Here is a 27,294-nt window from a genome sequence, read left to right as displayed (position 1 = left end):
GGAAATCCAAAATCTCTATAAATGTTTATTAAAATTATTAAAAGGAAATGAAAAAGAAAAAACAAGAATAAACAAAGTATGAAAAGTATGAAATGAACGAAGAGGCACAGCCTATTTCATGAACAATTCACATCCTCCAATGAAAAAAAAAAAAAGTCAAGTCACGAAATGTTTACATCCAGGAGTTACTGCAATGGGTCCAAAACTAGAAAGGGGGGAAAAACAAAAAAGGGAATATATGGCATCTGTCATGGCCAAATGTCACTACTTTGTAAAGTGTGACAGTACAGAAAAGACGCAAAATCAGCTCCACCCCCCAATCGAAGGGTAAGTCAGTGGGGGGCGTGGATGGATCCAAGCAACAATCAAGTCCTGTAACGTCAAAGCTGCTACGCTCTTTGGAGAGATCCAGGATGCAAAGGGGGACCTCCCCGGGCCCCAGGGGTCCTTCGGCGAGAAACTCGGGGCGCCTCTCAGGGGGATGTGCACAGGGAAGGGCGGGCACACTCCTCCCACCCTCCGCGTCCCTACCAGATGGAAGTGGACACCAAGGCGACGCTCCCAGGGCCCCCCCAAACTCTCCCTCCCTCCATCCCAGCTCTCACCTTCCACTTGCACCGTGTCCTCCATCAGCATGTCCTTGGTGAAGGTGGAGATCTGGCCGGTGAGGTTGGCCAGGCTGCCCCCGACCTGACCCAGGGACTGGCCCAAGCCGGAGCCCAGGCCGCCCAGCCAGGAAGACATTGCGGCGAGTCGGGCAGGTCCACCCCCAGGAAAGTGTCCAGCGTGGTCCGACGACGCGGCCAAGTGTTCTCGCCCGCTGCCTCCACCCCGGCGGGTCCGAATCGGACCCCTTCAGGATTCGATCGGACAATGAGGGGTGTCCAGGCAACGCCGGCTTCGGGGGGTCCCCGCCAACGGCACCCAAGGCTAGCAGAGCAGAGGCCCGGCTGGGACCTCACCGAGGGTCCGCCTCCAGGGCCGCGGTCACTCCCGAGGCGCCTCCGTACATCCTCACAACTGCCCACCATCCGGGGGGGGACCCCTGGCTTCTTGTTTTAGTGACTTTCCCCAGTTCCGTGAGCAACTCCTGCCAACTCGACGCCGGCCGCCATGACACCCCCTCTGAACGCGGCGGCGGACCATAGAGGCGCGGCGGTGAGGTAGAAGGGCTCCGCGAAGCCGGCCGGACGTGGCCTAGACGCAAGGGACGGTGGGATCGCGGAGGACCGCACACGGGCGCTCCGCCAGGCGCCTCGGGACCAGGGCAACGTCGGCCTCCACGTAGGCGGCCGAGAGCCAGCCAATCAGGAGAGAGGCCGGGGGAGGCGCTCCTCGCCGCTGGGTCCAGCTGACTTTCAGGCTGAGCCAGGCCATCAGGACTTCCTAAGCTGGCGTGGCCAGGAAGTTCCTGATTCGTGGCCATCCCGCATTAAGGCAAAAATCTTCCCTGCAGAACCAGTCACCAACGTAGTGATAAATGGAGACAGGAGTGAAGTTGCCAAGAATTTACTTTAACTTGCATCTACAAGTCAGTACCCCTGGAAGCAGCAGCCAAGAAATCAAAGTGAGCAAAGCGGCTGTCAAAGACCTCTTTAATGCACACCCATGTTTATCGCGGCTTTGTTCACAATAGCAAGGAGTTGAAAACAACCTAAGTGCCCATCAGCAAACGAATGGATGGAGAAGCTCTGGTGTATTCACACAATGGAATACTATGCTCATTGAAAAACAAGGAACTCATGCAATATTCAAAATGGGTAACCCTGGAGGACATTATGCTGAGTGAAGTATCTCAGTCACAAAAGGACAAATACTGCATAGTGCCACTGTTGTAAAACAAAACTGACATCGGAATTAGCAGGAGACTGAGAAGAATGGGATAAATACTGCTTTGAAACAGATGAGGGAGAAAACTCTTTAAAAGGGATATGTGCTTAGGTATTATTTTAATGATAGGAGTCCAGAACGAAGGCCGCATAGTGGGATGGACCTGGGGGGAGGGATTGTAAAACAATGAATTTTCTTTTTTAACTTTTCAAAGAGTGTACTTGGCAGGGGAGGGGTGGACAGGGAGAAAAGTGCAACAATGAATGAATGAATGAATGAATGGGAATCCAAAGTCTCTAAATTCTCATTAAAATTAATAATAATTTTTAAAAGGGGGGACCTCTTTAAAATCTAAAGAGCAAGGATGTCGGTTTAAAGACCAAGATGCTCCTGACCCAAGCCATCGATTTTCAGTTGCTTCCTATGCATACGAAAGTTGGACATGGATAACAAAAGCAGAAGAATTAATGCCTTTGAGTTGTGGTATTGCTAGAGAATATGCACCATCAAAAGAACAAACAAATCTGTGAGAAGTTCAGCCAAAGTGCTTTTTAGAAGCAAAGGTGGTCTCACATATTTTAGGAGTGTTATTGGATCCACCAGTCACCTACGGATGGTTGTCATGAAGAAAAATATGGGCCTCCAGTGTGACCCCTTTTTTTTTTTGAAGGGGGAGTTCTGGTGTCCTAGTGTATAAAGAGTTGTACTCCCAACCAGAAAGGCAGGAAGTTCAAATCCACCGGCTGCCATTCAGGAGAAAGATGAGCTATCTCCTCCCAAGTAACGTATAGCCTCTAAAACCATGCTGGGTGATGTGCCAATCGTGGTAACGGGTACCCATGGTGGACAGTGTTGGCTGGAGCTTCCCAACTAAATCAAGCCTGGAAGCAGGAGCAGCATCCACTTCCGAAATGGCTTGCCTCCAGAAACTCTTATGTAGGAACAGTGCTCAGGCCGTTCGTTCATAGGGTCGCTTTAAGTCGTCTACGACTCGATGGCATCAAACAACAACAACAAAACCATGCTAGAGTCAGCTGTAAGTCGGTTCCAATTCCATAGCAATGAGTTAGGTTTTCTAATTTTTAACTAAGGAGCACTGATGTTGTAATGTATTAAATGTTAGCCTTCTGATTCACCAAGTTCTCCAGGGGCAAAAGGTGAGGCAGCTTCCTCCCCTACACAGCTTGAGAACCCAATGGAGGGTGGACCATGAGTTGGAATCCACTCAAAGGCAGTGGGGGGATGTTTTAACCATTAGTGCCAATTCACCCCCACCCCCATAACTCTTTTGGATCAAAGCCAACTCATCTATGGACCACAGCCTAAGTCTAGTAAGTAATCTGATATCTAGGATATATTGTTGTTATGTGCCATTGAGTCACCTGCGATTCATAGCGACCCTATGTACAAGAGTCCTAAATGCTGCTCTATCCTGTGCCAACCTCACCATCTCCGACACACTCATTCCTACCTCCCCAATCACAGAATCAAGCCATCTCGAAAGTCTTCCTCTCCTGCGCCATCTCTCCACTCTCCTAAACATGATGTCCCTCTATGGTGTTGGAGAGAGGCAGTCATGAGACAGAAATGGCATGATGCAGTCAGGAAATCAAAAGACAAACTGCATTAGGGATAATCTGCTGTCAGGAACTTCTCCAGGGTGCTGAAAAGCATGAATGTCAGTCAAGAGACTAAGGTGCACCTGATCCAGGCCATGGTCTTTGCATTATTCTGTGCATGAGAGCTGGACAATGACCAAAGATAACAGAAGAATTGATGCCTTTGAGTTGTGGTGCTGGAGAAGAGTTGAACATACCATGGACTGCCAAGAAAACGTAACAGGTCTGGCCTGGAGAGGGTGAAACCAAGCTGCTCCTTGGAGGTAAGGATTTTAAGACTCTTTCTCACAGACTTTGGGTATGTGGCCAGGAGGGACCACTTTTTGGAGGAAGACATCATTCTTGGAAGGGTGGAGGGACAGCACAGGAGATGAAGACCTTCGATGACATGGACTGACACAATAACTGGGATAATAAGGGTAGATGTGTCAGAGACAGTGAGATTGGCTCAGGATAGAGCAGGATTCAGAGCTATTATGCACAGGGTCACTGAGTCCTAGTCAACAGCACCTAAGAGGAGTGAGAAGTAAAAAAATGCAAAAAACTTTAGGGGCACAAACAGAAACTAAAAATTCTTTAGAGAAAAGCAAGGGGAGTGTTACAGTGAAGCGGCTGGTAAGAAAGCTGACTTACTTGTAGACGTTGAGACCAGGAGGACCAGTGTGAACCGGGAAAATGGTAAGGAGTATAAAAGGTGGACTGGGATCAGACTACTTTTGAAGACAGCTTTGAGCACTTCATCAAGAAAACTTAAAAAGTTGCCAAGGCCAGAAACACACAAGACTGCAGGCTAAGGACAACTCAAAAGCTCTGTTACATCTAAGTGTGTAGCAAACATTAAGATGGGTTTTCAGGTCACCTGGTAGCTCACAGGGTCCAGAGGTGTGTTAATAATCAAAGCCATTTTGTGGCATCCAGGGCTAATGTGCAGATCCTGCAAAGTGCTGAGCTATGAGGCTATCTAATACTTTGAGATATTTGTTCTCAATATTTGTCCCCAGACATAAGGTTCAAAGCGCTTTATTTATGACTCTTATTCTAAAATTTCTATTCTACAATCTTCAGTCCATTCAGATTATCCCAATCATGAAAGGTGGATTCCGGTGCCAAATTGGATAAAATGAGGGAATATTGTACTGGTGAAAATTGTTACTGGAGGACTTGAGAAAACAAAGAGCTGACCCAGAAACATCTTCTTTCGAAAACTGAGTTCTTGGGTTTCTCTTGGAAAATCCCAGCTGCTCTGATAGATAATATGGAGCCAGTTGGCAGCAGCCAGAAAGGGAAACCTGCCAGCCTGTCATCACTACTGACTTGGGCCGCAAAGTCCCATAAAGCTGCTCCTGAGCCCTTGCCCACAGCACCCTTGGGGACCTCCTGACATGCAGGGTGCTTCAGGAGCTGGGCCCCATAGCCCCAAGCTTTATGTTTTTGAAAATGCTAATTCCCCCAACCACAGTGAGAGGCAAGGCTAGGGACTAACTTATTAATAAAAGCAGCACACAGGAGAGAGGAGTAAAAAAAGCAAATATTCTCTTTATTTAATAATCTTTGATATTGAAAATACAACTCATTGAACACCCACATTGACGAGAGACGCCTCGGTGTTGTATAGTGCTTTGGAAGCCCGGCTTTCCTAGGGTCTGGGGGGGTCCTGTGTGTGGGAGGACAGGAAGGCACACACAGACGGCTGAGGTGGGCCCTGAGCTGGCGGCTCTGCCAGTGCACTTGCATCATGGCCAATGCAATGCTTTCCATTTCTCATCCTATCTGTACTTGAAGCACAAACAGTTTATTCTCCCAGAAAAATTTTAATTTTTTTAAAAAGTTACTCCTGATAGTCCAGTGTTGTAGAAATTAGATAATCACATTTCAGATGTGCATTTTCCTCTTTTTCAAAATAAAGGGCATGAAAAGCCTGGAAACATTCAGCTTTAAAGTGTGCATGAAACAAAAGTGCATCCTATACAAATCCTGAAGTCCCTACACTTATTTCACCAATGCTTCTTAGTGTGTGTTCTATGAATCCAGTCTTACTGAAGACTTAGAAGTGATTATACTAGTATTACTCCCTAACTACTTTTTAAAATAAAATTGTACAGATCTTCAAATTAAACAAAATTAACCAACCATGTCAACAATCTTTTTTTTTCCATTAAAAGAAAACAGAACCAAAACATTGTTTTTGTTTTAGGTAAAAGACTTTAAAACACAATAAAAAGCCAGTTCATTTCATTAGCAAAAGATGCTGGTAAAAAGGGACTGGGAATGAAGGTACGTTTTTATTTTGGATATATGGAAAATGGTTATTTACAATGTTGAAAACACTAGCTGGTCCAATCTGTTGTTCTTAACTAAGGTGTCACATACCACATTATCCAAACTTGTTGGTCCCACATTACCTAATGCAATTTACTCTGAAAACAGTGGCCTGAGGTGACCTGAATCAAAAATAAGGATCTTACTAGGAAGTCTAACTTAGTAAAATTATTTCTTGAATCTGCCTAAGAATTTAGAACACCAAGATTTCTTTTGTCTTCAAATTTAAGATTTTTAAATAATTATTGTTTTGGACGCACCGAACCAATCTTTTCTTGGACTCACACAAATCCAGAAGGTTCATTTTAAGGCATTTTAGTAAACCTTAGCACTAGCAGGTTTTGAAAAACAGTATGAAACATGCAGACATTAAAAATAAGTTAGGTCCTGCATGAAATATGACTTATTTTATGCAACGTATTATTAACTGAAACAATATCATAAACAATTAGCTCTGACTGTGATATTCAACTAGTTTTGAGCTTTCCTTAAATTTAGTATCTATCTGGCATCATGAATAAGTCCTTAATTAAGAAAAATCAAGTTTTAAAGAAAAGAAAGCACCTTCTTAAATGAAATGTTATGTGAATTCTAAATTATTTGGCCATGGTCTTAGAACTGAAACATTAAGCATACCTGCAGCAACCTTTACAATTCATTTATACTACTGAAATATTCATAATCATAAAAATGTATATTGTTGGTTTTGGAACAGAAGTTAACTACTCTGGATTCTTAAAACATAAATCATTACTTATTAAAACTATTACATTTGAAAATATGAAAGTAATTCTGAAATGTGTTTAAACTTTTAACACTAATGTTATCACTATACATATTTTATCCTGTTAATACAAATTATACATTAGAAAAATGATACCAAGAGTTTAAATATTAAACATTAAGGTTTTCCCAATTGGCAAAACAGAATGGAAATCCTTACAAAGTTCTTCTTAGCAGGACAGTATGAATCGAATTGTATCTGACTTTCTTGTAAGTGGTTTACCATGAAAGGCAGCTCCTGATGGGCGAACTGTAGCTCTGTGTAACTTTACTATCATTTTCTGATACAGTGGCCAGGGCACCGGCATCTTTCCATACTACCGAGTCAATCTAATAAATGTTAAATGAAACTGAAGCCATTCCAGACAAGTTCACAGGCCACCGGTGGTCCTGCAAACGCCTACCAAATACAATAGTCAAAGCAAACGAAACACATTCAGCTGGATCCAGTATATGCTCAGATCAGTATAAAGATTTGTTAACAAAGGCCCAAATGGCCTATTGCCTCAAGCGCTTTAGTCAGGGTACGTAAAGCAAGTCCACTGCCTACGAGTTAATTCTTACAGGGAATGAGCCTGTAAGAGGAGAGGACAGAACTGCCCCGGCGGGTTTCCAAGGCGGTAACCCATAAAGAGGACGACTGTGCCAGCCTTCTCCCAGGGAGTGGCTTTTGGGGACAAGTCACCATCCGTGCAGCCCGATGCTTCAGGTATGTGTAACCAGAGCTTCTGAATATTTAAACTTTGTTAAAACCTTTATACAAATTGTTTTTACATTAACATAGTAGGTAGCTCATCAATTCAAGTGTTTTTAAAACTTTCAAAAGGAAAAGGTAAAGCTCAAATATTCATGAAAAATATGACTGGCATCACAGAGTAACTGTAGAAATTTTCCTTCTTAAACAGTTTTTTGGCCTATAAAGCTTGAGGGAATAGGACTAACCTTCTACACGTTTTGCAACTGTAAACATTTTCAATTGTTACATTTCCAATTGTTTTAGATTTTAAAACAAAACTGTAATTTTTATAAGAGAAATTTTTATTTGGCACAAAATAATGACTAAAACATAAAATTCATTTCTCTCCAAAACACGAGTTCATAATCATAACTAGAAGTTATTTTCTAATCTCTTTTTCAGTTAGCAGTAAATCCCAGCTGAAAAGACTTCCCTGATAAAAGAAATGCCTGTAACCACCCACTGGCACAGAAGGACATTGTACTTTCTATGTTGTCAAATTATTTTCCTTTTCATTTTTTTGCTAGTAAATCTTATAACATCCAAGAGTTGCAGAGGGAGGTGGAGAGTGAGGGGTGGGGAGCAGACGACAGAATCGAAACACCTGCTTCAGAAGCTTCATTGTCACCAAAATTTTACTTTATAAAGGACCCACGAAAAAATTTGGCCAGTATCTATTAAAAAAGGCAATTCATCAAAACTAAGGACTTTCTCATTTATGGATCCATTAAGCGCCTGTAACGTCTCTAATTCCTAAGCTATTTAAACATGATGGAGATGTCGAGTCACTGTATGAACTTCTGTTTCCAACAGTCAATTATTTTCATGGTCCAGATCACCACTGGCAAGCTGTCCCAAGAAAAGGTGTGCAGCTGAAGCGGGTATCTACCTCCATGATTCACGTGAAACGGGAGGCACAGCTCCAGGCAGCAAGGGAGAGGAAATGCCTCCTAAAACCGAAGGCCCATTTTGCTTTTTCTGTCACACTTTCATGGCGGGTATCACATCTTGTCCTAGAACAAAAAGACATTTGCTTGCATCCTATCACCCCACTTGTTCAACTTGAGAAGAAAGGCAAACAGGGGCAGGAGAGAGGGGTTACAACAAAGCTTTAAAGTCCTGATGTACTCGAGAAGATACTCATACAGCATGTGGGAAAGCAAGGAATCACATACTTTAAAAAACAAAAACCACTCATTTAGTCTTGGACAGTGTGTGTGTGTGTGTGTGTACACGCGTGTGCGTGCGTGTGTGTGTGTGTGTGTGTGTGTTTTGCAGAGTTCAGAAATGCACCAGCATCATGAAATAATGACCCCAGGTAAGAAGGCTTAAAACACCAAATGTTTTAAGGAAAGATTACTGACTTTCTAAAGAGTTGTAAAATAGTGGTGACCAGGAAGCCTACAGATTGTGGTGAGAGACAGTAACAGCAGACAGCACATAAGTGCACAGGGGCTTCAGGGGAAAGGATTTGCTCCCAGCACCATTATTACCAGCAACAGAAACAAGAGACTTTGCCTCTATCGTCCACCTGGTTAGTGACAATAAAGAGCTGAACGGCTGCAGTGAGTGAAATGACCTACACGGGACACAGAAAAAGAATAGGTCTGCAGCAAGAGCTAATTACTTGGTTTGCAAAAAGACCCAAGAAAAAAATGTCCAAAGCTTAGACATGCTAGATATTGCACACTCAAAAAAGAAAAAGGAAAAGGAGCATTTAGGAAACTCATTTAAAGTCTTTAATTGCCGAGTGCCTCTTTGGCTCGTATTCAGGGGGTCATTATTTAGTCCTCCGACTGACGCATTGTGCCACTTCTTCATTATTTTGCTCTCAAACCACCCTACAAGTCTTGATTCCTCCATTGTACATGGTTCTCTGTAACAAATGACTGCAAACAACCCCATGCTGTCATCACACAGGATAATGTTGGGAAGTATGACAGCTAAATGCTTTTACAAGGCAGTGTTATTTTTCTCCTTCCGTTTTCAAATTATTTCTAACAGTTTCTAAAGACATGGTCACAGCTGCCTGAAGCATATCTTCTTCACTCATGGCATCACCTGCGGGGAAAGAAAGCACAGTTCTTAGAACTTCTGGAAAAGTCTCTGTCATGAAAAGGTACAATCTCACTGCTGTGGAGCTGGTTCCAACGCAGTGATCCTCCCCTGGGTTTCGGAGGCTGGAAATCGCGGCAGAGGAAGACTGCCTATCACTCTCAGCAGAGGAGCTGGCGGATTTGAACCACTGGAGACCTGCAGCCTTTCAGTTAACACTGCACCACTGCTGTCTATGCTCTACTCCAGCAGAGCTCCCTAGGTAAGCTCTCAGAAAGGCGCATCTACTGGACAATTACTGCTTCATTCTTCAGCTTTTGAATTTACACAGGATGAACTTCACTCTCTTGGCTATATGGTTCTCCAAGTCTGACAAATGCATACAATTGTACAATCACCACTCCCTCCCCCAAGCTAACCAAAAATTCTATCACTCCACAAACACCTAGCATTACATAGCGCTATACTTTCAGGTCAATCTCGAACTCCTGGCATCTGCTAACAGGTTGTCTATCCCTCAAGTTTTGCCTTTTCTGGAAAATCACCGAAAAAGAATTCATACATGATGTAAGCAGCCTCTGATCACAGCTTCATTCACTTACATAATGCAGTTGAGACCGGTTCATTACTGCATGAATCAACAGGGTTATTTCCCTAACTCCCGAGTCTGAAATGCTCACATATTGCCAGAAAGCGGCAGAGATATAGAGAAAAGGCCTACGTATTCCTTGCTCAATTTCCACCAACAGTTGCACAGTCTAAATCAAAGCCCAGAAATTGATATCGGTATGGTATTTCATCCTACCTGTAGATCTGTGCAACCACCACCATCTCGATCAAGAAGCTGTGTTATAGCACCACAACACTCCCCCACTACCTACTTTTCACATTCACTTCCTTTCCCCTAAAACTTTCCCAAACCCTGTTGTTACTAGGTACCATCGAGTCAAGTATGACCCACAGAACAGCCAACCACACAGCCAACTTGAACCCTGTCCTATTCCTGTGCCATCATCACCTCTGACAGAACAGAGTCCATCTTGTCAGGGGTCTTCCTCCCCAAACCCTGTTGTTGTTGTTAAGTGCCGTCAAGTCGTAGATGACTCACAGCGACCCTATGAACGAAAGACCTGAACACTTGTATAACTTCCTTCGTTTCTCAAAGTTCATGGGGTTTCCAGAGACAAGCTATTTCGGGAGTGGATGCCACTCCTGCTTCCAAGCTTGTTTTAGTCAGGGAGCTCCACCAAACACTGTCCACCATGGGTAACCATTATCGCATTTGACACATCAGATGTGTGTGTCACAGTGTTCAGCATCACAGCAACTACAAGTTACCTCTATACAGCAAGTGGACAGATGAGTACTATACCTATTAAAAGAATGTTTCACCAAAATCAATTAAAACCAGGCTTGAGGGCCTGAGAACCAAGGCAAGGTTCAAACTCCGTGAGCTCCATCATTCCACACTCCTCCATAATCAAGCATTCTCATTGGCTCTCACCACTCAGAAACGCCCGTCTGGGAGCATTCTGCTGCTTCCTCAATCTCCTATACTGATGCCACAAGTTTCTTCATAGAGTCTAACTTCTTGAATGATTTGTTCAGCATACAGACTGAATACACATGAGGAAAGGATACAGTGTCAATGCACATGTTCCTTGATTTTAGTCCACTATACATTCCCCTGCTCTGCTTGTCTAAAAGCTCCTTGATTTAGGTATAGGCTTCATGTTATAGCCATGCCCTAATTTAGTCTTCATCTCTGCATTCTTTTTGAAAGGGCTGCATAAACAGAATCCTACCGAATGTGAGGTTCTGAGATTGACTCCTCTGCGTAGCATAATGCCCACGAGATGCATTGAAGATGTTGCGTGCATCACAAGTCTTCCTTTTCATCTCTGAGTAACTGAGTCTGTACCAGAGATGCATTTTGATCGTCTCTAGTTTGGGCAGTAAATGTCCTCTAAATATGCACACACAGGCTTCTGGGTAGTTATGTTTGCCTTTCTCTGGATAAATGCCCAGGAGTGCAACTGCTGGGCTGTATGGTTAGTGGACATTCAGTTTATGTAAATGTCAGGTTATTTTCAACAGGAGCTGCCCTGGTTGAATGAAGTGTAGAAACTTCCTTATTTATCATGTCTTATTTTTCATTTAATACTCTCAAATACTCTTTTATCTACAATGAAAGCAGGAACCTCTGAGAGGCGGAAAACTGAAACAGTGTCTACTATCTGTGGTACTGGCAGAGAGCACTGAGGATCTGTGGGCTGCCAAGAGAACAAGTGGATCTGTCCTGGAGAAAAGTGCAGCCTTAAGTAAGGATGGTGAAACTTCACCTCATTTACTTGGGAGAAAAAGCTGCTGGGAAAGGTGGAAGGTCAGTCTGAGAAAAAGAGGAGACCTCGACCGAAGGACCTACACAGAAACTGTGACAACGCGTTGACCACAGGGGGAACCATGAAGGTTCGGGACAGGGCAAAGCTCAGATCCACTGTTCCCAGGGCTGCCCTGAGGTGACTTGACGGCACCTGACAATAAGAGAACATCAAAGGCGAAAAGCCCACAGGGCCCAGAAACCAACCAAGTCCTGCTGAGCTCTGGCTCTCACAGGTGGGTCTGTATATACACTGCACATGGTTAAGGAGACAATATCATTTTTGTGTTCACCATCAAACAAGACTCAAAACAGGAAAATCTACCATTTGCTCCTACTTTCTGTAGTTCTGGGGTCTGCAGAGAAGTTTCTATGTTGCTAGGCTGCCCGTGTTTCAGCCCCAGAATAAAGCAGGCTCCCCTTGGTTCTGCTTTCTTGTCTGCATCCACAGCTTCTCCAGGACCAAGCATGGAACAGACACGAGGCAAAATTAAAACAGGGGCAGTCAGTGCACATTGCTTCAAGGTGTAATGGGCACTAGCAAGGCTGCCTTTTCACCAGCCAGGTTCATCTCATGTCTGCTTGGGGTTTTATAGCTTTTTAAATTATTTTTGGCTTTTTAAAAGAAGTTTTTTTAAAAAGAAAATTAGCAGGAAAAACTGCAGAAACGCCAGTTCAATTTTTTTTTTAACCCTATATAGCAACCCTTCACATGACTAAACAGTTTGAGTATCCACTGACTGACCAGGTGAAGGACCACATTTTCATTTGTGACATCTGTGAAGAAAGCTGTTACAGCTTTCACACACAGGTTTTTATGTGAATCTAAGTTGTCCTCTAAGAAAGGAAATACCCAGGAGGGAGACAACAGAGCTACGCCGTTCAGTGTGTGCTCAGCAAGGAACTGACAACCTGTCTGCCAAAGTCTGGGATTGGTTTGCGTTCCAAACGCTGTTTGAATGCTGCTCAGACCCCTCAGCACCTGCCCGTGCCAGGGTTTCTCACAAAGCCCTCTGCACGGGGTGACACGGTATCTCACTGTGACTGCAGTTTGTATTATTACTCTAATGATGCTGGAATTCTTTGTATGTGCATATCTGTAAACTGTACGTTCAAATATACTGTCTAATTTTTAAAGATTGAGTTGGTGGAGATTTTAACTGTTCTGATAGTTTTTTATACAACCTGCTTAGGATACCTTTGTCAGATACAACTTGTTTTTCACTTAAATTCTATTCTTAGTAAACTACACAAAGTTTGAGATCTGTTAAACTAATACCCAATCAACAAGTCTCAATGTCCTATTGTTGGATTAGACTACACACAAGAGGTTTTCCATTTTCCAAGTGGAATTATGTCCCCAATATTGAAGAGTTTTCTAGAGGTATACTAACTCCTGTGAAGGTGCAGGTGTTAAGCCATTTTAAAGCAAGTGCTCTACTCTGTTTATTCCTTAGTCCAGGGAAATTTAATAGGTCACCAAGGCTTCCAACATCAATAGGGAAGGAAGAAAGAGAGTGAAGAAAAACCTCAACAGAAGAGCTTGCCTATCAGAGAGCCGGTAGCCAGCAACAGGATGAGGGTCAGGGAGTCTTACCGAAATCGCTCCCAGGTGCTCCTGAACTTGTGGTCGGCTTTTCGGGTGCAAGTGAAACTGGTCCCTGCACATCTGTCTCCTGCTGCTGCTGCTGCTGCTGCTGTCTGCAACGTTCCAAAGTGAATACAGGTTACAGAAACCATCCAAGCAACCAACCAACCCTCATTCTCCACGACGATGACTAAGCATCTGGAGAGTCAACTGTTCCCCAAAAGCAAAACAGCCACCAGCAATGGCTGAAACGAACACCAGCAGTGAACCCAAGAGCAATCTGCTACCCTGTGTGTTACTTCCAAGTGCAGAAAAGCCAGTCCCTAAAATTAGGAAATGTGAATTTATCAGATAAATTGCAAAGTATGATCATCACAAACATGAATGGTTGTACCTGTCCTGAGGCTCAAAGATTCTTCGTGCTATTAAAGCCCCTGAGGGGAACTGTGAACGCCTGTCAGTTGACAAGCCCTTCACTCAGTGGTTCCCGGGGACGCTGAGCCAGACCTCCCAGCTGGCATCCTCACCTCTAGCCATTATCTAGCTTCCTGTTCCTCTTCCACGTGTAAGCACCAGGAAAGCACTAACCCTCCCTGATTACAGCTTCCTGGCACCTAAACTGGGCCTGTCGCAGAGCGGGCAGTGATCGAATCCTTGGTGAATCAGTACCCAAAAACATCAATCCTTAAGGTTTCCAGTCATATCTATCATTTCAAGGTTAAGTTCTTCCTCTATTTTTTTAAGGCAAAGCCAGTATCATAAACCTTCACATTTAAGTATAAAGGTGAAGATTTGTCATGAAAACAGAGGTGAGTGTCCTTAGAAAACACTGAAGCATGACAAAGGCATGGCAACTCACGTCTATGATCAAATATGTGAGAAACCCAGTACTGATTAAGTCTGGGTGATGGGCTTGTGGGAAGCTGGGCAAACTATTTCCATTATTATGCCAAACTGAAATCCTTTCAAACACACGTACACCTAGACTGTGATCCTGACAGAAGAGGCTGCTGCATCCTCCTCCCATGAGATGGCAGGTTTGAACTACTAGCCTTATCTGGTTCTCAGCTGAGCACGTGACCCCCGTACGAGGGCTCCTCACCACTGTTCCCACCAGAATCACTCACCATCGCCCACCCACACCATCAGGTTGGCACTGACTCACAGCTCTCCATTCGGGGGGGTTTTCAGGGGCTATGAATTGCATGAGAGGAGACTGCCTGTCCTTCTTCTGTGGAGCAGCTGGTGGATTTGAACCACCGGAGGCTTAGCCTTTGAGTTAGCCAAGCAACGCTCTGTAGATGATGCGACCAGAGCTCCCGTTGACTACAAGCTGTGTTCTAATGGGTCTCTCTCCCAATCTTATGTTTTAAATGTGAACAGAATAAAAATTCAAACAGTAGTCACTACAATTTCCCCCTTTTGGGGTTTGAGCTAGAAATACTAATATCTGTATGTGAGAGTCAAGATCCCTCAAATTGGCAACATGGTATAGGAAAATCAGGCCAGAAATGATGGGAATTTCTGGTATACCAGCTGTCATTGTGTCCTCTTCCTTCTCTACTCAAGAAAGGAGGTCAGAATGCAAAACAGTGGCAGGACAGACTATTTCTTCAAAGGTATAACCTTATTCCACTTTATAACTTATAAAATAAGATGCAAATCAATTGTCAACCTTGAACGGAGTCTGGGACCTTTGAATAAGGATGCAATTATGTGATGTGTGTGTACACATCACCGCAGTATTCGCTCCTATGGAGAATTCTCAGATGTCTCCAGCATTACAGGCTGAAAAACTAAGAATGAAAGGTCTCAGATTTCCTGCAGCTGGAATTCTGGTTACAAACTAAGCAGTTGCAAGGGATCTAAAAGCTGGAAATGATGGGGAACTGTCTTCTCCTGCGTCAGTTATTTTCACCTACTGGTAAAGTCAGGGAAGAACCAGTCCCAGAATCATGTTTTGTAGCACTGCACTGAAGTGACTGTGGCGGGAGCTTCCTGATCTCAGTGACTTGAGCTCTAATTGCAAGTGGGACAATGTATTCTTGAACTCAGTACTCCTGCTGTTCCATCTTCCCAATGGAGGTAATGCCTATAGCTTTTTCAACAAGCTGCTCTGTGGTATTTAAGAGCCCCACCTCAGAGTAGAAGGGAGTTCTGATGACCTAGGGAATAAAGAGTTAGAATGCCAACACAAAGGCAGGCAGTTTGAGCCCACCAATTGCTCCGTGGGATATAAAGATGGGCAATCTCCTCCTGCATGATTTACAGCCTCTGAAAGCTCACTGGAGGGACAGCTCTGAGCTGGTTCTGACTGTACAGCAATGATGAGCAGATCCCAGAGTCTACATTGTCAGCTCTTTCAAGAACTTTATAAAGGCTTCATTTCTGTGTTAAACGCTTTTTTCTTCAAACACCTTTAGTAATTTCTCAACTTGAACTCTAGTCTGATAAACTAAACCAAGTGGCAGCTCAAGGATTAGGTACTCATTATCCTTGGCCGTGGACGTGATAATATTTGTGTCCCTCTATGTTGGGAATGTAGGGTTTTCAAAGGCCTCTTATTCCATGGACATTAGCCTTGCTGAATATTATTAAAAAACCAGCAGATAGAGAAAAAACCAGCTGATAGAGAACTGCCAGAAATTCAAGGTGGATTTGAAAGAGGCCATGGGTTGAGGGATATCACTGTGGATGTCAGATGGATCTCCATCGAAAGCAGAGAATACCAGAAAGACGTTTGTATTTTATTGACTATGCAAAGGCATTTTTGACTGTGTGAATCGTAACAAACTATGGGCAACCCAGAGAAGAATGGGACTACGACAACAACTTAATTGTAGCCAGGCAAACACTATACAAAGACCTAGAAGCAGCTGTCTGAACAGAAAAAAAGAATTGCATGGTTTAGTGTACTCGCTTTGCCAGCACATATACTAAAACTGGAACGATACAGAGAAGATTAGCACGGCCCCTGCACAGGGATGACATTTAAAAAAACTGCATAGTTTAAAATCAGGAACAGTGTGTATCAGGGTTGTATTCCTTCTCCCTCCATGTCTATTCAAGCTGTATGCTTAGCAAAAAATTCAAAAGGCTGGACTCTCTATGAAGAATGTGGTGTTGGAGCATTAGAAGAAGACACATTAATAGCCTGCATTGTGAAGATGACACAATCCTCCTTGCAGAAAGTAAGACTTTACGCACTTACTGCAGAGGATCAAAGACTTCAACATGGGTCACGTCTCAACATCAATAAAACAAAAATCTTTACCATAAGACGAACAGGCAAAATCACAATGGACGGAGAAAAAAAATTGAAGTTGTAAATTATTACATTTTACTTCGATCCATAATCAACCCTCATGGTAACAGCAGTCAAGGAATCAAAAGATGTGCTGCATTGGGAAAATCTGCTGTCAAAGACCTTAAGATGCTCTTAAGTTCTAAAAAGCAAGAATGTCAGTTTAAAGACAAAAGCGCACATGACTTAAGCCATGGTATTTTCAATTACACCCTATCCTCTTAAAGTTGGTCAATGAATAAGGATGACAGAAGAATAATCAATCGATGCCTCTGAATTGTCGAGTTGGAGAACAGGAATGCCAAAAAGACCAAACAAGTCTGTACTTGAGGACATAAAACCAAGACGCTCCTTGGTGTTAAGAGTAAGAGAACTGTGAAACTCTGTCTCACATACGTGGGACATGTTGTCAGGAGGCTCCAGTCCTTGCAAAAAGACATCACGCTGTGAAAGGAGGGTCAGCAAGAGCGGAAGACCCTCAAGATGGATTGGTGCAGTGACTACTTAACAACAGCCTAGAGCATGTCAGAAATCACGAGGGCAGAACTAGATCTGCTGTCCGCAGGTCTGCTATGAGCTACAGTAGCTTGCTGGCGCCTAATCACAACATGCTGGGAAACACCATGGTTTCCATGACAGTAAGAATCCACACCATTCCAAACCTACACCTGAAAACATCAATGCTAGTACTGTATCTGTGCGAGAGTTTACAATTTACAGAATACTGTTTATATACACTGCCTAAGGTAATACTCAAAGTTTATCAATTAAGGCAACTTTACAGCAACCAAACTGATAAAGAAATAGTTTTGCCAATTGTTTTTTATATTTTTTTTTTTTACAAATAAAAGAGATTTATTTGAACTGACTCATAGCTGACCCTCCAGTGGGTTTTCAGGATGGGTGTGTCAGAGGCGGTGCGGTTGGCGCAGGATAGAGCAGGGTTTATGGCCATTGTGCACAGGGTCGCTATGAGTCGGAAATGACTCGACAGCACATAACAACAACAACAACATACACAGAGATTACTTATGTTTCTCCTGAGAAATAGATTGTAAATTTTAATTGCCTGCCTTCAGGTTGGCAATCCAATACCTCACCCACGAGGTTATCACAGTTCCCTATGAAAACATTTTTAACAAGCCCTACTCAAAGCATGAATTTCTAACAGTAGGCTGTTAATGGTATTTTTTACACTAGAAAAAGACCATACATATACAGTTGTGCTTTGTACAAAAATATTGTCATTATGGTGCTAAATAAATCAAACATTCAACAAGTTGGGAAGGAATAAAACTATCAAATTGCATGAATAACAAAGTTAGCTGACAGGGTCAATTCAGAAACTTTAAGAGGGCAGAGTTACTTTGAGACAGAAGCTAAAGAGACAAGGACCTATATGGCCTGAGTAATTGGGTATTTCAGTTAAAAGTAAGTATCAGTTTCTAAGATTCTCTTATAAACAGTTTTATAAGATTCTTAAATACCAGGCAATGTTAAAAATGGACCAAGAGGTCAGTCCTTGATTTTTCTCAGCAACATGTAACAATGTAAACCATTTCCTGATTCTTTCCAAGTTCCCACCAGGATCTTCAAGGTCAAATCAGGAGGCTGAGAAGGAAAGGCTGAAGCACTGATGTGCACCCACCTCCCCATTAAGTGCAGGTCAATCAAGATGGTGTTGCATCCACACACCACTACTCTTAGAAGGACACTGAGATTTGACGCAACCACTGGCTTATTACAAAGCATTAATTATCACTTACTGTAACCAGACATTAAGCAATGCTTACCGCTTGATCTTTTCTCTGTGAAAAGTCCATTATTAAAGTTTTAGAGATCTAATCCTAAGTTATCTTTGCAGAAAGCTTTCCTTTTATACTTTGAAGGCATTTTCCTTTCTGAGGTACACCTGTGAATTTTACTGTTCCACTACATAGATTCTGCAAAGTCTGGTAATTTGCAATGAATTTCCGACTTACTAGTGCAGGTGGTGGTGAAGGGGGCAGTTCTGCTTGGTGGAGTTGGCAGAGGTCAGACTCGGCCTTCCCCACATTGCCTTTGCTCCTTTTACAAAACCCAAGGTGTGAACCACTCATTTCATCAACTCTTAGAAAGATCAGTGTATTAAAAATAATATTTCATAAAATGGAAAAAGATCAATAAGAAGGCATAATGTAACAGTATAAATAAAGGGTCTAAGATCATATAAATAGATAATATAATAGCACAATATACAATACTATGTATGTATGTCTGTACAACTACATGAATTTATGGCAAGATATTAATACTGTTTATCACAGAATGTTAGGATTAGGTTTTTTTTTTACTGATCCTTCTTAAGATGAATTTTCTAGAGTAAATGCGTTTTAATTAATCACTTTTCTTTTTTAACACAATTTTGGAAGCAGGAGTGGAATCCACTTCCTAAACAACATGTCTCTAGAACCTCTATGAACTTTGATAAATGTTGTAAGTTACAAAAAGGCTTCAGACCTTTTGTTCACTGGGTCACTATGAGTCCTGCTTTACTCTCACTAATAGTCATGTATGGGTAATTATTATTTTGTGATAGAGGTATTTGGGTTGTTTTATTTAAAAAAAAAAAAAAAACAGCCCACGCATTTTTAGGGATGTGTCCTGAGGTACTTATGAAATTACTGAGATTTGTCATAAAATAACCCAAACTGGAGAGGCAAGTAAAAGTGATAAAAATAGGGCCATAAAAAAATAAAAATACGATAAAAGGCCTATTGACTAGCACTTTGTCTATTACAGTATAAAGGTTAGGGATCACAAGATGTAGAGGTTCAACTATGTCATTTATTGTTCTTAAGTCCTGGATCAAATTCCATCTACTACTGGGTTGTTTTACAAAAAATACACCATCCCCTTTTCCCTATGAATCAGGGTGAAGTCTCTCTCAGGGAGGAGTGATAGGGAATGGCAAAGGACACACTGACAAAGGAGATTAATCAGAACTGGCTTTGACAAGCACTGTGGCAATTGAACAATTAAAATAGACTTTCAAGGAGGGGGGAAGAAGAACGAACTGGGGAGGAGGGTAGAGAAAATAGTGCAACAATGAATGAATGAAAACCCCAAATCTCTGTAAATGTTCATTAAAATTAATAAAATTTACTTAAAAAAAAATAAAAGTAAAAGTAAATAAAATAGGGCCATTAAAAAACCAAACTCTAACTGGCCATGTGCTCACGCTTTGCGGTAAATGAACAGGAGCCCATTCTGATTGCTTTTTTTACTTTTATGTAAATCTAAGGTTAACCCATTTAAAAAAATATAATTAATAATGGAAAGTTTCGGAGGAAGTGAACTAAATCCATTAAATCTAACACTGAATAAAGACTAGAATCGCTCACATTAAGAGGATGTCAGTTGATCAGAACTTTCCTTCATATACTTCTGAGTTGTGACTTTAAAAAAAACAAGAACAGAAACAAAGGTAAATATTATCTTTCACGTCATTATACCATCAAATACAAAATGCTCCAATATTTTAGATACCACTGAAACACTGTCAGTGAGAACTGGGAGATGTTTTTCTTTTTCAGAGATGGTAAAATGTGGAAAAAACTGTGTACCTCAGAGTTGAGGAAATATGGCAGAGAACAGGACAGGTTGAGTCACTGGCCTTCCAACTGCTGAGCTGGGGCCAAAGCAGGTGAGCAAGTGCTCCAGGATTTGTAACCTTTAAGATGGAGTTGACATTTTAAAAGGGAGAAGATGAGGAAGAAGTATGAATGACAGTTCTGAGAAAGGAAGGCATTTTCGGCATGTACAAAGGGCAGTTTTAGGAGATGAGGGTTCAGACTATCAGTCTGTCCCTACATGCTTGAAGTGGACTGGACAGCAGCACCACCTGCCATGGCTGTGAGCAGAACAGTCCATTAACCCTGACTTCTGCAGGGCATGTGCTCCCCTACCTAGATGGTGGTCTTATCTAAATCAACAGAAAAGCCTGGTAGGGTAGGCAGGGCACAGACAGACACATTCAAAGACTAGATAAGCATTCTTGTTGTCTTAATTTCATTTTCTTCTTGATGAATGAAATTTTAGAAGTCTCATTCACTCTACCTCATGTGAACTTACCCAATACTGGGGAAAGCTGTTTCCTAAAAGTGTATTTCATTTCTGTTTAAAAAAAGTATTTGCTCTAAATTAAAAAGCAGACCAACACTCAGATAGGGTGCAGGCACTATACCAGTCTTCTAAAAAGGGAATCTAGCACTGCAATCCCAGAGACACACGGTTCGAATCCACCAGATGCTCTGCTGGGGAAGGAGGGGCAATATCCTCCTGTACCAGTCAGATCTGATTTGACAGTACACGCACAAAAAATAATAAAATAAAATTTTTAAAAAATTTTAAAAAAATAAAAAGGGAATCTCAATGCAAATACCTTGTTTAAGTCAAAGCCATTTGTTCACACACAGGCAAAGACATTCAAAGCAAATCGTAAAGATTCAACTTTAATCTTGTACCAACTACTTTACTTTTCAAAGTAGGCTTCTCTTCTCTTCCGCAGTTCTTCTGAACTAAGGTTTGTACCTGATGTCTGTGCGGTATCGTGGGATGCATTTCTGAGACTACCTGAAAGCAAAGCAAAACAACAAAAATATTTTAGCCCCCAACTCAAGCAATATCGAAGACACGTAGAGCCGCTTTTAGTACATTTTCTTTTTTAAAAAATAGTTTACTATTCTCACCATGTTTGGAAAGGTGAAAGGTCAGAGAATAAGTAAAAGACCTTCCATGAGATGGACAGACACAGGGACTGCTACATACGATGAGCTGCAGCTACTACAGACTGAGGACGGAGCAGGATGAGGGAAGGTTTCAATCTGCTATACACGGGGGTAATCCAAAGTCAGAGTCTGCCCAGTGGTACCTAGCAATAGCAACCATTCTGTAAATCGAGGAGAGGTTCTCAAAGTCTCAAGGACAACCTGGTCCATGCAGCCCAAACCTGCGCTAGGATCACAGCAACCACACCTGCTACCTCTTCATGATGCAGCAAATGTGAAAGACAAAAAGCCCACCACCACCAACAGGACCAATCATGCCGTCCTCCTGCACCACCCTAGAAATGAATCTCTACTTCTAAGGCATGGTACTCTGAAAACAACTTAAAATCTATGTTCCTAAAACAATCCATTTTCTGTATGCTCGTCCACACTCAAGCATTTGTGTTTTCACTTAAAGGTTTTCCTCTTCCACTTGAAAACGGTGCCAGCCAGAGATCCTGCACAATTGTAAAATGGTCTGTTGTTCTAAGCTGCCCCTAAATTAGTGGTGCCTCCGGGCGCCCTCAGGTTTATCTGGGGGAACTGGGTCCGATGGCAGCCTGGGAGGCTCCGGTTTTTAGGAAGGGAATCTCCACACCTGTCTTCTGGGTGGGTCTGAACCACCAACCTATTGGCTAGTCATTGAAAACTAACCCATTGTGCACTTATGAAATAAAGTGGCAAGAGTGAATTACATGAAAGTACCTAAGAAGGTAGAAGCTGATGTCTGTCCATCGTCAGTAAACACACCACGGCTCAATTCAGGAAACTGGGATAGCACACTATTTTGAGCACGTGCAAAAAGCACAAGATAAGATATAAGAGTACATATCTTTAAAAAGCCTCATTGTGTTTAGATAGTTAAGTAATTCAACTGATGGAAAAATTTCATTATAAAGTCAAAGACAAATTTACATGGACCAGAGAAAAATATGTAAAAAAATTTGCAAGGACTAGGGATTAACAAGATGGCCCAGTGGTTAGAAGGTGTGTTGAACTCTGAAAGGCGCACAGTTCAAATCTCCCAGTTGCTCCGTGGAAGAAAGAAAGGCAATCTCCTCCTGTGTAATTTAATGCCTCCAAAAACCCACAGAAAGGTCAGCAGTGAGTCAGTTCTGACTCGACAGAATACAACAGCAGAGAAACTTCAAAATAGTTGTACCTTTAGAGAAACTACTCTGTGTTACGGCTCAGGCCATCCCTCCACCTGACTACCTTGGGAAGCGCATCTTCACTTTCTTCTGAAAGACTGAGAGCACTGAACAATGGGACCCTGGGAGCAGCTTCAGTTGTACGTTAGATAGCCAACAAATGTTCTATTTTTACAAAATCAATTTTACAGTCTTTCGCCAGGCCCTCCTTTGGAACCAATGGCAGACATTTATGAAATAGCTAACTTGAGTAACATCAACTTACTATTGCTTTAGAATAGTGTAAAAACCAAATAAAATACCCAGAACTCTTACTAGTTCTGATCCAATGAGACCTGTAAAAAAACCTGTAAGAAGAAACCTGATGGGAGCAGCTTCTTTCTCCAGGTCTTGCATATTTTCTGCCTTTGAAAGCATACAGAGTTACCATTCTTCTATCAATCTCTATTAATAGGAAATTCTGGAGTTTTACTTCTGCAACAGGTTTCTGCCTTACACAGGTTGCAGCTTTTACAGTAACAGGTGACAATAACTGTTATATTCTGTTAGAACATTGTACAACCTATACTGGCTGTAAAAAGTAATTTCTATTATTATAAGAAATCTAAAAGTGTAGCTGATTGCCTTTGTTTAAGCAGTAACGGTAGTACTTTAACACTACAGTTCTTAGGTCATTAGCATGCAGAGAACCTCAGAACAATGTGAATCAACCCTTCAACAGTACAGGTGCCTTTACGAGCATGCGTATACCTTGCATGCTGAGCTGAATAGCCCTGCGGAGATCTGCTTCTTCATCCTCCAGGTCAATTTCATGGCGACTAAGGGCCAGAGCCCTCTGCAAATCCTCTTCATCTTCATCTACCATTCCTGGCCCGTCACTTCCTTCCAAGACTCGCTCCAGATCTGTTTTCTGGACTCTGAAGGAGAAAACATTGAAAAGTACTGCAAACCAGATTCCTACTTCAGTCATGATTTAAAGATAATTTGTAAACAAACAAACAAACAAAAAATCTCTAAAATGTACATGTTTTCTGGCATAGATAATCCAACATTACAAAAACTGTTGTCATACTGTGGATCTAAATTAACAGACAGGTTGTCCCCAACTCACCAAGGGGTTTCATTCTGATCACCATCAGAAGTCAGTTCTGACATAACTTAAAAAACTCATTTGCTTTGCTTTGTTTTCACTATTATTGCCTTTTATTATCAGTATCTTTATAAATCTGATCATCATTTGTCTTTGAGATTGGCATGAGAACAAGAACATCAAGTCAGAAGCTGCAACACTGCATGTAGTACAGTACCACCAACAATAAAAATGGACACTCAAAAAATGGACAGGCAAGTAGACTGTTTTTTGTCATCTGATCATGTTGTAAATCAGAGACAACTTGTAATTAAATAATTCAAAGAGGTGAAACAAGTCTGAACCAATAGATTTCATTAACACAGAAAGGCTTTAAAACTAAAGTCACTAACAGTTCTAGGACAACATATTCAAATTAGGCCTGATAGTTCTTATACTAAAATACTATCGTAAATTCCACACGATAGCCACATACTTACCTCTGATCTTTCAGCTGCGCTAATTCTTCTCCAATAAGTTTTGGTCGCTGCATCTGTTGGACCCTGATCATCTGAAGGAGTTGGTCGGCTTCACAATCTGGCAGATCACCCTTAACAACAAATATAGAGTAACCTAAAAACCAAACAAACAAAAAACCAGAAATAAAACTAAAATAGCTACTGAGATATTCAAAGTGATTTAAATGATAGCAGACAATCCACACAAGGCAGTAGAAATAACAAACTGGGAAGTCTAAGGATTCTTTTATTACTAGTAGGAACAATTTGAGCAAGTTACTTCAAATCTCAGATGTCATTTTCTTTATCTTTATAATGAGGCGAGCTGCCTCAGAGTGGTTATGAGAAGTTCGTGGTGAGAGAGGCAGATTAAGATACAAGTAAGAGCAAGAGGTTTCCAGTTACCCCTCCTGGCTTTCAATTCTAGTTCCTTCACTTTCTAGTTGCACAGTCCCCAACAAAGCATCTGTCCTGCCTACGTTTTAGCTCCCTCTCCTGTTGAATAGATGATGCCAGTTCCTTTTTCATAGGATAATATAAGGGAGGAATCAGATAATAATGTGCAGTAACAGACTATTATTATGTATCAGCTTATGAGCCACCTGTGGAAGGGACACAGACACCTTTTAATTGAAACTGGGAACTGGGAAGCCAACACTCAAAATCCAGCCATGGTGCTAAAAGTCGAGGGTCATGATTTGAAAGGAAAACGCTGGCCCTGTGTCATTTTCTTTCTTTTTTTACAAATATGATTTGAAAGGCCAAGCCTTTCATAGCTGGATATGCCTTACAAAAATGGCATAAGAGTGACCTTGCCTAAGATACCATAATCGATTTAAGCTTTTCTAGAATACATTTTTTTTTTACAAATCTTGGTGCTTATCATCAGATTTCCTTCATGAACAAGAATATTTAATGATAACAGTGAACAAATTTAGAAGAGTCAATAAAATTTTTCTACTGGTAAAACTGTCCCTAGGTCCTTCAATAGAGCTATTTTTTCATGATTTCATGTAGAACAGATATTCTAATACTTGAACAAGGCTGAGAATCAATAGCTTGCCTTGTCAAGTGACATGGGATCTACTCAAGACTTTATCAGTCGTTTGTAGACAGGTTCAGTGTGAAATGTCTTCTGGACTTCACAACTGACAATGTCAAATTAATGTCAAAGGTAAGAGTTGGTGCTCAGGGTGATGTGCAAGCTGTAGATAAAAATCTACAACGTACTGGCATTTAGATCTTATTTCAAGAAGGTATTTAAGATGATGAGACTAGACATAATCAAGAAGTTGAAGCCTGTGCCACTTCAATATTTAGAGACCGGGAAGAATAAGAGGATCTACAGAGGGAATCAGAGAGCAGCCTCAAAAAGGAGATAAGAGTAAAACAAAGATCTAGCCTTGGCTTTCAAATACAGACAGTGCTTCACAAAGAGGGTGTAGGTAGGAAGGTTTTAGGTACAAGAGAAAAGATACATAAGGGGGAAAAAAAGCAGAAACATTATAAATCTAGATGTGAACTGGAAAGAACTACGTGAACTCAGGATGTATCTTCGCTTTAATCAAACCCACAAAAATGGAGTCTGAGAAATCCTGAATAACCCAGTAGCAATAAGCATACTAGTGTTCACATTGTGACTTTAAAATATCATTACTAAAAGGAACTAGTGATCTGTGGAGAAATTAGAAGATTCCAGATCCAGGAAAGGAAACATATCAGATATATCTAATAGGTCTTGTTATATAAGAAAGAAAAAGTCTTGAAAAGATTGTAAGGGTCATGTAAAAAAGGTTGACAACTCAAGTTCCTTCCACTGGTCAAAAAGGCAAGAATTTGAGGATCAAGATTAAAAATATCGCAACGGTTTAAAACCCAAAGTATGTTTTAATTAATTAATTTATAATGACACTTTAGTAAAAAACTTTAAAAAAATTGGTTACCCTTGTGGATGCTAGGGAACTAACTTATTCTAAAAACTTGTTTTGGGGAATCTATCCTGCTTTTCCTGTATCAACTGTGCTCCATGATAAGCAAATAATTGCCAAGATTTGCTGCACACCTATGTTCATAGCATTATTCACAGCAGTAAATAAACAGAAGCAGCCCAAATGCCCAACATCAAACAATGGACTGAGAAACTGTGGGACATTCACACAATAGAACACTATGCAGAACCAGGGAGCAACGACTTTGTAAAATACTATACAACTTGGGAGATGCCAGAGAGCATTTCTGAATGAAGTATCTCAGTCACATAATGACAAATACTGCATAAGGTCACGATTGTGAAAATAGGAAGATAACTGTCTAAAGAGGAGAAAACGGGCCATGGGAGCACAGGGACATGAGTGTCTTTCTCAAAGGGCCAGAGAGAGAAAGCACAGCCCCTCACTGCTTCAGAGTAGAGAGCAGTTAAAGATCCCATAACCCAGCCCTGTGGTACCTCTACAGCCACACCAACAGCAAAAGGTTCATTTATTCGTTGATGACTCACAGACTCACAGCTGTGGTGGGGACAAAGACTATCTCACAGTACAAGTCCAAGTTTATCCCAACAGTCCTAAGGCATAATTCCTTAAGTTGTCCAGGCTCTGCTTTCAGTTCAACAGTCAAATCCAAATCATCCATCAAGGTTCGCCACAGGACAGTTATAAGTCAGCATCTTCTTCAAACATCCAGTAAGAATAGCAAACACTTTTAACTGTGGCCAGCACAACTGTCAAGAAGTCTCAGGTCACACCTTACCACAATTTCTCTATAGCAATGCCACAGTGTCTCCAACATTATCACTAGGGTTTCACCAACAGGGTCTGCTCCAGTCTCCCTCAAGTCTTGCTGCCTCAAGTCTTGCTGCCCAGTGTGGAAACCACTCTTTTCTCTTATTCTAATTCCACAGCTGATGCTGATTTGTAAGACCATGTGTCTGCTTTAAGGTAGCTGGAGACCAAAAGGGGCTAAGTAATAGCTAAAAAAAAAACCATCAACTTTTAGGCTAACACCACAAAAACTGGCTAAGGTAGATGTTCAAAAGGGGGAAAAGTGGAGTCAGTAAAAGGGGAAGGGGGAAAAAATCACTGAGATAGCAGAGGTTGGTGGGTAGAAGGAGGTGATATAAAGAGAAAGATCCAACG

The 27,294-nt window shown here is 41.7% G+C and overlaps 2 protein-coding genes across 3 annotated transcripts in view; both read right to left on the bottom strand.

Annotated features, from left to right (window-relative positions):
• The window catches only part of TRIP11 (thyroid hormone receptor interactor 11), a 74,733-nt gene extending 73,989 nt beyond the window's left edge, over window positions 1-744 (bottom strand). The window contains exon 1 of the mRNA XM_006879210.1: window positions 606-744. Coding sequence (XP_006879272.1) covers window positions 606-744 — 139 coding nt within the window. The remainder of the gene's footprint in view (window positions 1-605) is intronic.
• An 8,509-nt stretch (window positions 745-9,253) lies between these two features.
• ATXN3 (ataxin 3) overlaps window positions 9,254-27,294 on the bottom strand; it is a 43,127-nt gene continuing 25,086 nt past the window's right edge. Inside the window, exons 7-11 of one of the 2 annotated variants that reach the window (XM_006879115.1) lie at window positions 24,143-24,275; window positions 23,324-23,490; window positions 21,132-21,228; window positions 13,320-13,423; window positions 9,254-9,348 (exon numbers count right to left, since the gene is read on the bottom strand). In XM_006879115.1, the coding sequence (XP_006879177.1) occupies window positions 9,254-9,348; window positions 13,320-13,423; window positions 21,132-21,228; window positions 23,324-23,490; window positions 24,143-24,275 (596 nt within the window). Of the gene's footprint in view, window positions 9,349-13,319; window positions 13,424-19,997; window positions 20,052-21,131; window positions 21,229-23,323; window positions 23,491-24,142; window positions 24,276-27,294 lie in introns of those variants that run through there. The other variant, XM_006879116.1, reaches the window with a different exon arrangement.

Source organism: Elephantulus edwardii, unplaced genomic scaffold (genome assembly GCF_000299155.1).
Source record: "Elephantulus edwardii isolate Elephantulus edwardi_28Jun2011 unplaced genomic scaffold, EleEdw1.0 scaffold00002, whole genome shotgun sequence".
Lineage (NCBI taxonomy): Eukaryota > Metazoa > Chordata > Mammalia > Macroscelidea > Macroscelididae > Elephantulus > Elephantulus edwardii.
Note: the sequence above shows the minus strand (reverse complement) of the source record. Positions and strands in the feature narration are given on the sequence as shown.